The sequence below is a fragment of the Peromyscus leucopus genome, chromosome 1 (genome assembly GCF_004664715.2).
Source record: "Peromyscus leucopus breed LL Stock chromosome 1, UCI_PerLeu_2.1, whole genome shotgun sequence".
NCBI classification, from domain to species: Eukaryota; Metazoa; Chordata; class Mammalia; order Rodentia; family Cricetidae; genus Peromyscus; species Peromyscus leucopus.
In genome coordinates, this window is record NC_051063.1 from 54,747,610 (window position 1) to 54,760,000 (window position 12,391).

At 39.5% G+C, this 12,391-nt stretch overlaps 1 protein-coding gene across 5 annotated transcripts in view; it reads left to right on the forward strand.

The window, feature by feature from the left end:
* Positions 1-12,391, forward strand: part of Rtn3 (reticulon 3) — a 69,444-nt gene that overhangs the window by 25,008 nt on the left and 32,045 nt on the right. For 2 of the 5 annotated variants that reach the window (XM_028853684.2, XM_028853685.2), the window contains exon 2: positions 2,363-2,419. The exons of the other annotated variants lie outside the window; for them this stretch is intronic. In XM_028853684.2, coding sequence (XP_028709517.1) covers positions 2,363-2,419 — 57 coding nt within the window. The remainder of the gene's footprint in view (positions 1-2,362; positions 2,420-12,391) is intronic. 5 annotated transcript variants of the gene reach the window in all.

Genomic DNA, 12,391 nt, shown 5'->3' on the forward strand with positions numbered 1-12,391 from the left:
TTCGAGACATGGCTTCTCTGGGTAACATTCCTGGCTGTCCTGGAACTCACTCTGTAGACCAGGCTGGCCTTGAACTCACAGAGATTCACCTACCTCTGCCTCCCAACTTCCTTGATTTTAATGTGCTCTGTATTTGTTGTTATTTGTCAGTATTATTTACCGGCTCGAGAAAACACAAGGTGCAATGAAACCCACTCTTAGAGTTTTTATTAGGGAAGGTAAAGGGTCGAAGTTGGTAGGCCTACAGAAAAGAAAGGTGCAGGGTGGGGGATGGGGGAGAGTGAGAGTGGGGAGTGAGTAGAGCCTGCTTTTATAGGTCACCTCACGCATGCGTATATAGGCTTCTGTAGCTACACCATGCAGGCGCATAGATGATGTGATCACATTGCGTAAGGATTACATAGGATGTAGGGCCCTGGGGTGACTAAGCATTTTGCCTAATTGCTAACAGCACATGCGCAGTCATGTGACTCCAGAAGTAGCTAAGAGTAACATTTGTTACAAAATAATTCTCCTAAATTAATACTTACAGATAACTATTATGGCTTAGTTATTTAAAGCAATTTTCTGGTTTTAAGTAAAATTTGTGAATATTTGTGAAAACATTTTTATAATTTGAAGAAACGGAGTTCATGCATAATGTTTTGTATATTTAGGACATTTTGGGGAATGTTTTATTTTTCATGTGACTTTTTAACATTTATTTTGTATGTCTATTTATATGGGTGCATGCATGCCACAGTGTTTGTATGGAGATCAGAGGTAAACTTGTGGAAGTCAGTTATCTCATATTATGTGTGAGCCCTGATACTGAATTTAAATTATCAAGCTTGGTGGCAAGCACTGATGAACCATTCTGCTATCTCGGGAGACTTTTTTTTTTTTTTAATATTTTATTTTTATTGAAAAGATCATGTTTTCTTAAGTGCCAAAAAGCAAAATCTTCCTTCTATCCCAAACAATAACTTCTCCTATTTCTCTTTTCCTTTCATTTCCTTTTCTTCCCTTTTCTTTTTTTTTCTTTTTTCTTTTCTGGAAACAGGGTCTCACTAGTTAACTCTGCTGGCCTAGAGCTCTCTATATAGACCAGGCTGGCCTCAACTCACAAAGATCTATTTGCCTGCTTTTACCTCTGCCTGTTGAATGCTGGGATTAAAAGGTGTGCTGCCATGCATGGCTCTAAGTGTGTGTAGGAAAGAGACACAGAGACAGAGGTGACAGACTTTCATGTATCCCAGGCTGCCTTCAAGTGTCCCTCTTGCATTTAATTCCCAAATGCTGGAGTTACAGACCTTCATTACCATTTTGGGTTTCACCCAGACCATTAATCCCTTCTGCTAGTCCCTTCTGTTGCACTGAACAAATGGGAACACCTCCAGGCTTAGATGTTGTTTTCTAACTAGTCATCCATTGTTGGTGGACATTTACATTATTTCTAGTACTTAAAGCCAGTGCCCTTACTGGATATCCTTACACACATGTCCTTGTACATATACGTGCCTTGTTTGTAGGATGGATTCCTGGAAGCATTAACTGCTTAGTTAAAGGATATGTTTATTGAACAGATAAAAAGGGGATGTTTATATGCTGACAGATTGGAGCAGTGTGATTTTTCAAAGATGAAAGATTTCTCATGTTAGCCCTATTTTCCAATGAATTGTGATTTTGTTTTTAAGATATTGAGGGTCAGGTTTTGCCAGGTTTTGTTGTTGTTGTTGTTTTTCTTTTCTTGTTTGCTTTTTGAGACAGGGTTTCTCTGTGTAGCCCTGGCTGTTCTGGAACTCAATCTATAGACCAGAGATTTGCCTGCTTCTGCCTGCCGATTGCTGGATTTAAAAGCATGCATCAGCACCGCCCAGCTCAGTTCTAAGTGCTCATCTTTGTTTGTTGTTTTTCGAGACAGGGTTTCTCTATGTAACAGTGCTGGCTATCCTGAAACTTGCTTTGTAGACTATGCTGGTCTCGAACTCACAGAGATCCACCTGCCTTGGTCATCTTAGTGACTTAATGCTTCAAAATGTAGTTGGAAACTATTTAAAGCAAGTGGCAATTAGTACTTAGAAATTACTTTGCCAGAAGGTAGCAGAGGTGCATCTGCTCTTGAGGTTGTAGCTGTTGTGAAATGGTAGAACTTCCTCTTTTCTCCTGAAGTGATAATGCTTGTCTAAAAGAGATTGACTTGGTAAACTTTTAGAAGTGCATCCTGGAAGTGAAATGAGGTGTCGCTGGAAGGTGAGTGAAAACAGTCATTGGAATAAAGTTTGAGTCTTCCCTTGGCTAAATAAACCTCCAGAAAAAGAAAGTTGAAGTTAAGATTCCTGTGTAAGGTTGTCAAACTTTTATGCTGTATATTTTCTTTCAGATTCCTTTGTTTCTTCCTCTTCCTCTCAGCCTGTATCTATATTTTCGACCTCACAAGGCAAGTCTGTAACTTTTTTTTGCACATTAACATAAGAAAAATGTTAAGAAAGAGGCTGTAACTGAGGATGAGATGGAAATTTTTTATTGCCTCCATATCTCTTAAAATGGAAAATAGTGACTAGCCCATCCTTTTGCTACTTAAGGTAGGTCTCAAATGAGGCTGAGCGAACCGTTTAATACAGCATAAGCTTTAGATGTAGTTTTGACTATTAAAAATTAAAAACTAGGGCTGGAAAGATGGCTTAGTGGTTAAGAGCACTGCTGCTCTTCCAGAGGACCTGGATTCAGTTCCCAGCACCCACATAGCAGCTCATAACTGTCTGTAGTTCCAGTTCCAGGGGATCCAACACCCTCACACAGACATACAGGAAGGCAAAAGACCAATGAATATAAAATTTTTTAAAAATCATTTAAAAAAATTAAAAACTTGGGCCAGTGAGATGTCTCAGCAGGTTAAGATGCCTTCTCCCTGGCCTAATAATCTGAGTTCAGTCTTCAGGACCACATGGTATAAGGAGAGAATCAATTCCCATAGGTTGTCCTCTGATGTCTCTCTCTCTCTCTCTCTTTCTCTCTCTCTCTCTCTCTCTCTCTTCTCTTCTCTCTCTCTCTCTCTCTCACACACACACACACACACACACACACACAGAGAGAGAGAGAGAGAGAGTTAAACGTATATTGCATTGGAAATGGTAGCTCAGCAGTTAAGATAAAAGCTCCTGCTGCCTTTCCAGAGGCCCTAATTTTGATTTACCAAATTTGATTTGATTACCAGCAATTATGTTGGGTGAGTTACTGTATTTCTAACTTCAGGGGATCCAGTGCCCCCTTTCTGCCTCCACAGGCACTACACTGTACATGAGTATTCCACCCCACTCCCCCACAGAGACACACAATTAAAATAAATCTTAAAATGTTTTAAAGCTTGCCTGTAGGGTTTGGGACTTCTCAATCCCAGCATGCACTTAACCTATTAATTTGAATGTATGTAATTGATATAGAGGGCAGTGGCTTTAGAAAGCAGTACACTTCCACTGACCTACCAAATAACAGCCTAGCTACAGGATTTTTAATGTCAGTCTGACTGAAGTTCATTCCAACATCGAGGCTGCTTTCTGATCCTTAGGAATATTGAACAAGTCAGTTGACTTGTAGCAGCTAAGGCTCCTTATCCTAGAGATTAAGCTTGTGACTTAAAAAAAAAAATGCAAGTGTGGTAGCTCACACCTATAATCCTAGGACTCTGAAGGCAGAGGCAGGAAGGTCACCTGAGAGTTCCAAGCCAGCCAGGATTGCACAGCAAGATCCACCTAGTCACAAAAAAAAAAAAAAAAATTGTCTACCAGTGGGGAAGGCATCTTCTTGGCAGTTCCACCAAGAATGTGAGAGTATGCTGTGTGCTTTGTTGATTAATGCTGCTAGTAAAGTGCACTCCATTTGTACTGTGCTACTAAACCCAAATACAGGTCAGTGGGAAACTCTTAGTTTTTAAAGATAAAATAAGACTGTTATGGCTCAGTGATAGAACACTTGCCTTCCATGCACAAGTCCCTGGGTTCAGCCCCAGCATCAACTGAGTGCTGGGGGTGGGGGAGGGGCATCTATAATTAAAGTCACTAGTACATCTCAAAAGTTCTGTGTAGAGTGTTCATTGTTCTAGCTGGGGTTTTCTACAGGTTGGCTGCTGGTTCATTAGGAAGACTGACCTTATAATAATAAAAACACAGCACTGGGGATGTAGCTCAATTGAGGGCACTTGACTAGTATATGTGAGGCCCTGAGTTAGATACCCAGCACTGCAAAAATTAAAAAGTAGTCTGGAGAGAGATGGCTCAGTGGTTAAGAGAACTAGCTGCTCTTGCAGAGGACCAGGGTTCAGTTCCCAGCACCCATGTGACAATTTACAAACCATCTGTAAATCCAGTTCTGGGGGATCCAGTGGCTTCTGTTCCCACAGGCACCAGGCAGGCATGAAATGAACTTACATATAGGCACATAAAACACTTGTGTTCATAAAATAAATAGAAATATTTTTTAAATTTGAAAAGAATAAAAATCTTATGAAATGTTGTAATCAGACTGATAACATTAGAGCCCCTAACTCCTTTATAGTAGTCATAATTATATGATACTAAGATAAGTAGATTCATTATTCTGCTATCTTATAAGCCAAATCATGACCTTTGAAATACATATTTACTTTTTGCTTATCAAAGAATTTTATTTTGACTCATGCAGATTCAGAATAGTCTTACTGTAAAGGCAGTTAATGATGCTTTATCCCTAACAGTGTTCCAGCCCAGCCTCATTAGTAGCAGTTCCCTTACAAAACAAAACAAAAAACCAGTATCTAAAAATCAGTCCAGGGGAGCTCTGCCAGTCTGGAGGCCAGCCTGTTTATCGTGTAAAGAAGCGCTCGGTAGATGATTAGTTGTGCTCTAGGGTAGCCAATATTGGAAGCTTCTAGTCTGCCTTTAAAAATAAGGAGAGGAAGTTGGTATGTTTGGTTATCAAAGCCCTGGGATTAGAAGCAGTTCTGTCTCACAGAGGCTCTTCTGAGTGCTGCCACCAGCAGGAACCTGCAGTCCCTAACTGTCACTAACCCAGCTGATCTTTTCTGCATCCCTTGACCCTTTAGTTTTGGAGAAAACACTACTTTTATCTATCCAAACTGTAGCCATCATTAAGTAGAACATTTTTAGACTTAAGAATGATTTGTGGGCTGGGATTGTAGCTCAGTAATTGTCATATATTAAGGACCTAGGTTCAATCCTCAGCATACAACAACAAAAATTGTTTTATATTTTTTAATACGGAAATACAGATTATCTATTTACCATTATCAGGTTTCAGAGAGGGACATTTATCAAAAAGAAAAAAAAGACGTCATTAATTTGGATTGAGTAAAAATGTTTTTCCAAAATTATGTTTATTAACTTACTTTTATGAAAGACATACTGCATACCTTGGAAGTCAAGCTTTTTTTTTTACCCCAGAGCTGAGGACTGAACCCAGGGCCTTGTGCTTGCTAGGCAAGCACTCTACCACTGTCCTAAATCCCCAGCCCCCAAGCTTTTTAATAAATATAGTTAATATGTCAATGGAATAATCAGTTTCTTAATTAACTTGTGCTCTGGAGTAGACCCTTGTAGTCTTCTGCCTCTGGGCTCCTTTTTCCACAGTCAGAGCTAAACTTCAGGCACTCCCTAAGCCTTTCAGAAATGAAGAATGAATTTTAATGGTGACTTCCTGTGTGTTATAAGACACATAAAGGCATTGGCAGACATAGTGTATGTGGATACTTTTTAGTGAGCTTTTACCATGTTAGTATTTGATGCAGATCCTTGATCCTCACAGCCAGTGGTAGAGGGAAGGCACCAGCTCAGTGGAGCAACCTGGCTTTAGAATGGAGAGATGCCTGGCTCAGGGTCACACAGACCAAGGACTCCGAAGCCCCTGCGTATAACTGCTGCCCCTGTGACACAGACGATCAGATAAATAGCTGCATTTAGGATTTAGAAACTTTTTTAAGGATGTTATATTGAAGTTGATATTAAAACCATAAGAGCAAAGACAAACAAACAAAACACGAGAGCAAAAGCGATAGAACTTTAACCATATTCCCATTATTAGTGGTCTAATGTGCTATCATTTTGGGAGAGACCCTCCATTAAACACAAAATCAAATTGAAATTTGGTTTTGGCTTTGAAGAGAGTAGATCTGAAAAATACTTTGATTTTCTTTAGAAAAATGTTTTGGTTTTTTATTTTGTTTTAAGTAGATGGAAATAAGATTGGAAAGAGGGGCTCCATCTACCATTGAGGATTGGAAGTGGAACTGCACTATGGGCATTTGTGCTCAGTTTGACTGATGTAGTGGGTGTCTGGAATAGAAAGTTACAACATTGAACTTTGGGGCAAGCATTGAGGAAAACATTTTGCCAGTTACAGCCTTTTTCTAAAAAAAAAAAAAAATAAATTTTTTTTTTTGAAAGTGGAACATTTTTCTTTGTACAAAGGAGACTTTTTGTTTAGGACCTTGCTTGGCTGCAAAGTTGTCTGCTGGCTGACTTCCTATTTGGATGCTGTGGCTGAAAGTCGCTGGTACTGTTGTGCACGGTAATGTGTCTTGCCTTGTTTGTGAACATAAGAAAATTCAAGTGTAGGAAAACCTGCACCTGAATATTTCAAGCTTCCCTTGTATTGAGATACTTCTGTGTGAGAGCGTGACTTAGTGGCTACTGCAGGCTGGCGCCCCTTGCTACTGTGTGTGGTGTCGATATTGAGAGTACCCCTTTAATTAAAACTAGAAATCCTGAGTAAGGGGAATTAACTAGGTGGTAATCATAACAGTAGTCTCAGCTATTCATTCTTTTTAGGAAGAACTCTTTAACAGTCTATCTATGGTGCTTCTTGGATTTAGATCACATGTTTTTCAGTGATTAAGGTAGGACCATTTACATAGAGAAGTAGTAAACTTACTCTAAGAGCTGTTTGAGTGGAAAAAATGTAGAGAAGGTATTTTTTAAGAGTAGGGTAAGCTGTAAGGGATTTTACAGTTCAGATATATTCATTTGATGTATACATTGAGTTCACTTGAAGTTGTTTTTTTAATTGTGTCATTTTTTAATCCTCATCTTATAAAATATTCTAATTCTAGAAAACCCTCTTCAGTCAATTCCCATGCCAGACTTCCTAGTCAAGTGGAGTTTTGCCTTATTCCATTCAAATGTAGTGTTACTGTATTTTTAAAAATAGGCTTAGCATTGGCTTTGTTAGTTTAGTGTGTGATTCTGAGAACGGGACCCAGAGCCGAGCACATGCTCTGCAAGTGCTTTGCCATTGAGCTCCACCCCGGCTCTATGGGAATAAAGTAGACAAAGAAGATCCACCCCTGCTCCTCTTCTACTGTGTAATTGTGCTCCTGGACAAAATGACAGACAATAAAGACTGGTTACCACTTGTGACTTACAGAACTGGAGCTCTGAAATGCAGCACTGATCGTTCTGCCCCCTAAAATTTACCAGATATGCTGAAGCCTAGAGAACAGACTCTGGGCTCTATCCTTGGAGATTCTGAGTTAGTGAACAAAAGATACAACTCCAGAAATACATGATGGTATACACTTTAATCCCAGCACTCAGGAGGCAGAGACAGATGGATCTCTGTTAATTCGGGAACAGCGTCCTCTACAAAATGAGTTCCAGGCTTGCCAGGGCTATGTAGGGAGATCTTGTCTCAAAAGAGATTTAATTTTTTTTTTTTTTTTTCAATAAAAAGCTCCTATAGCTGGGCAATGATGGACAGGCCTTTAATCCCAGCAAGTTCCAGGACAGCCAAGGCTACACAGAGAGAAACCTTGTCTGGAGAAAAAGAAGAAAAAAAAAAAGCGCCTATACAATACTAGTAGTTGCCCAAAGAATTGTAGAAGGTTGTGCCCAAGGTGGTTTTTTTTTTTTTTTTTTTTTTTTTTTTTTTTTTTTTTTTTTTTTTTTTTTTTGTGCTAGGTTATTAAATCATGCAGCTACTTATACACTGAGTTAAGATGGACTTTTTGTTTTTCATTTTTTTGTTTTTCGAGACAGGGTTTCTCTTGCGCCTTTCCTGAATCTTGCTCTGTAGACCAGGCTGGCCTCGAACTCACAAAGATCCACCTGGCTCTGCCTCCTGAGTGCTGGGATTAAAGGTGTGTGCCACCACCGCCCGGCCAAGATAGACTTTTAATCCTTGGTGAAGATGGTTTGCAGAAACCTTTTTGTTTTTCAACCGTGGCTTAGCTTTTGTTGTGTTGATTTTAAACATCTTCATTCACGTAGCACCTAACACAAGTTGAATTGCTGTTTGACTTAGACCAAATGATGTAGAAGTTTTTCACTACCTAAAACTTAGAACTGGAAGAAAGCTCTTTAAAGTCAACTGTGGTGGTACAAGCCTATCACCTCAGCATTGCATCTTGCCCCTCAAAATTAAAGGCATAGGATAGTATGGAGTCTGTGTCAGGAAAGTTTTTATGTGAGATTGAGCAGTTTGCCTACCTTTATACAGTAGTATAAGGACTTTGTGTCTGTGTGTGGTTAGGTAGTTTGCAGAGGAGAAGACACCTCGATGTTTATCAGGACCTGCTCACCTTGGATTTTTGAGGCTTCCTGTATTTCAGTTGGCCTGGAACTTGCTGGTTATGCTAAACTGACTGGCCAGTGAGTCCTAGAGATCTGTCTGTCTGCATCCTCAGTGCTGTGATAACAGATGTTCACCCCTGTGCCCGGCTTTTTTTAAACTTGGGTTTCTGGGGAACAAACTCGAGTCCTCATGTTTGATTGACAGACACTACAGACTGAGCTGATACTCCAGCATATATATCTGTGTGTACATCTGTGTATCTGTGTGCAGATGTTCATAGAGGCCAGAAGAGGATATAACCAGCCCCAGTGACCTGCCTGTCTCTGTTCGACATTGCTGGGGTCACAGGCACGCAGGTGGATGCTAGGGATTTGAACTCAGGTTCTCATGCTGATAAGACATGCTCTTACTACTGAGCTGTCTCCCCAGCATTTTGTTTGTTTGTTTGTTTTGTTTTTGTTTTAGTTTTTTGAGACAGGATTTCACTGTGTAACAGCCCTGGTTTTCCTGGAACTCTCTTTGTAGACCAGGCTGGCCTCAAACTAACAGAGATCTACCTGCCTCTGCCTCCTGAGTATTGAGATTAAAGGTGTGTGCTACCACCATCCAGCTCCCCAGCATCTTTTAATTTTTTTTTGCCTGGGAATGGTAGGAAACTTATAGTGGTTAAATGTCAACATAATAAATCTATGTGATATTTACCCTTATTTGTTTAATAAAATAACACCGTACTTTTGAGTGTTTTGAATTCTTAAAATGAATGTGGATAGTGAGTCACAATGTTGGAGAAACTAATTTAGAAACTACTTGCAATGATTTCTTTTAATATATTTTATTTTATTTGAGACAGTCTCACTCTGTAGACCAGGCTGGCCTTGAACTCACAGAGATCGTCTGCCTTTACTTCTCTAGTGCTGGGATTAAAGGAATGTCCTCTTCTTATTTTAATGTGTGTGAGTATTTTGCTTGTATGTATGCCTGATGCCCATAGAGGCCAGAAAAGGGCATTGGATCAATCCCCTGAAATTGGAGTTTTAAATGGCCACCATGTGAGTGCTAGGAACTGAACCCAGGTCCTCTGCCAAAAAATTGCTCTTAGCCATAGAGCCATCTTTCCAGCCTTCCCTCCCTTTTTTTGTTGTTGTTTGTTTTCTGTTTCATTTGTCTTAGAGACAAGGTGTCATAACACAAGCTGGCTTCAAACTCCTAATCTTACTGCTCCCAACTTTGGGATCCCAGATGTGTGCACCATACCCTACGTGTGAGATTTCTTCATGGAGATCTAAGTATATGTGAAACATTGCAAGGTATATATTTGTCTGTATTTATTTTTGTTTTTGAGACAAGATTAACTGTGTAGCCCTGGCTGGCCTGAAACTCACAGCAGTCTGCCTGCCTCTGCCTCCTGGGTGCTGGGGTCAGAGGCATAAGGCACCATGGGCTGGATGTTTGAAAAAAGGAAAGCTAGTAGACATTTTCTGAGTCATAAAATAGCAAGCCATGTAGTGTGTAGTAATTTAATAGGTAACAACTTTAAAGTTCTCTGGAATTTTCTGCTATGTTGTAAGATACTGATTTGAACAACACTGATGACTATTAAGTGCATGCTGACTACTAATTGGAGAGTTCTTGTTTAGAGCTGTAGTAAAAGATTTGTTATAGTCTGCTTAATGTTTCCACACTATGAACCTTTTACTTCCGGCCCAATTTTTTTTCATTGTGTTAGTACATATCAGCTCTACCCAAGTTTGTTAGGATTACAATTAGCTGGAATTTCTTTTCATCTGCCAAAATTCTAATGGAGATCATTAAAATTAAAACACAGATGAAGATGTTACCTTCTTTGACTACACATGGGAAAGTCTGACAGTAATGAGAGCTAGCATCTGTATCTTGTGTTCGCCAAAGAATGAACAAAGCATTGTTCTGTTTACCCTCCAAACTTGCCCTCACTAAACACTGTCCACCCAGATAGTAGTGAGTTATGAAATCATTATTAGGGAGCTGTGCGTGTGTGTGTGTGTGTGTGTGTGTGTGTGTGTGTGTGTGTGTGTGTGTGTGTCTGTCTGTCTGTCTGTCTGTCTGTCTGTCTGTCTTGATATATAGTCTGTATCGGCCTTGAACTCTCAATCCTACTTCACTCTTACCAGTGCTGGAAACCCTGGAAAGCACACAGCTCTAAGATTATTTGTGTTTACAATAGTTCTGAGCAGGGACTGTAGCCCAATTGATTGCTTGCCTAGCATTGTGAAGCCCTGGATTTAATTCCTAGCACCCCATAAACCAGAAGTGTTATATTCCTGTAGTACTAGCATTTGGGAAGGTACAGACCAGAGGATCAGGAGTTGAGGGCCATCCTGAGTTACAAAAACAAAATAAGTTTGAAGCCAGCCTGGAACCACAGAAGACTGTCTCCAAAAAAAAGGTATCAATTTAATAAAATATTTGCAGTGTGTCAGGTGGTTATGATGTTCATAAGAAAACCCACTAGCATTCTGACAGCAAGAGTTCTAGCCTAACCTCATAGTGTTGCCTTCGATTATTCTATACCCAGTTCAGAACCGTTGGGAGTGTTCAGAATTCAGGGGAAATATGAGAAGCAGGGGATAGGAAACTGGCATTATCATGTCCTGCCAAAAGCACAGTGTATATTTTCTAGTAATATACACATTCTATGATCATCATTTCTTTATTTCTTTCATGCTTTCTTTTTCTTTTCATGAAATATAACCAATACCATTATTTTATTTGTTTATTGATTATGTGTATATTTCTGTTTCTTCTACTCTGTTAGCACCATAAAGGACAGGGTTTTTCTGTTTCATTTACTGCATTAAACCTAGTTTCTGAAACAGTGTCTGGCATGTGATAGACATAGTACATATTTGCTGAATGATAATTCACCTTACTGACACTCTCATCTGTGATAGGTCTTCTGAATCATCTGAAATTCCATGTCTATAAAACAAGTAGGCTGTGCTCTCTTTGTGGGGTGTGGTCAGTTTTATTTGCCTCAGAATTCTGTTCCTGTTAGGAAAGCTTCAGAATTTTAACCCACTTTACTGGGCTTCGTTTATCTTACACTCTTTTCATGCTGAGTATCTCAGGTATGTAGTAATGGTTGTAAGCCATGTTTGCTACATTTAAAGCCTCATTTTTTTCTGTTAGTTTTATAACCAGACTCTCCCCCCTACCCCCCCCACCTTTTTTTCATTTATGAAGTTTCCTACTACCTAGGTTACAGTTTGCTGTTCTAAAAGCTCAGATCTTGTGACGTAAAATTTTAGTGATGTGCCAGAATAAGACAACTTTTTTTTTTCTTTTTCTTTTCTTTTCTTTCCTTTTTTTTTTTTTTTTTTTTTTAAGGCAGAGTCTCTCTACATAGCTGTGGCTGTCCTGGAACTCACTATGTAGACCAGGCTGGCCTCTGACTCACAGAGAACCTCCTGCCTCTGGTGCCCCCACCCCCACTCCCACCCAATTCTAGGGCTAAAGGCATGCACCACCGCTCCCAGATAATAAGACAACTTGTTATATGACATTTGGAAACATCCTATAATAGTGAGATTTTGTTTATTGTACTAAAATTCTTAATTCTTACTTTAGTTTTTAATAAATTTGCATGATGTCATAAATTTCCTTTTATTTGACATAATTAGAACTAGGCTACACATAGAGACAATCTCAAAGGAGTTTTTCTTTCAGATCTTTCCAATTACTCATTCATGCTCAAGGCTTTATTATCCTTAGCCTAGGTAGGTCTCCCCTGACCAAGTTGTGCCTTTGATTCATTTATTTAGGAATATTTTAAGGCCTGCTATGTTCTAGCTCCAGAGATGTATCAGTGTGT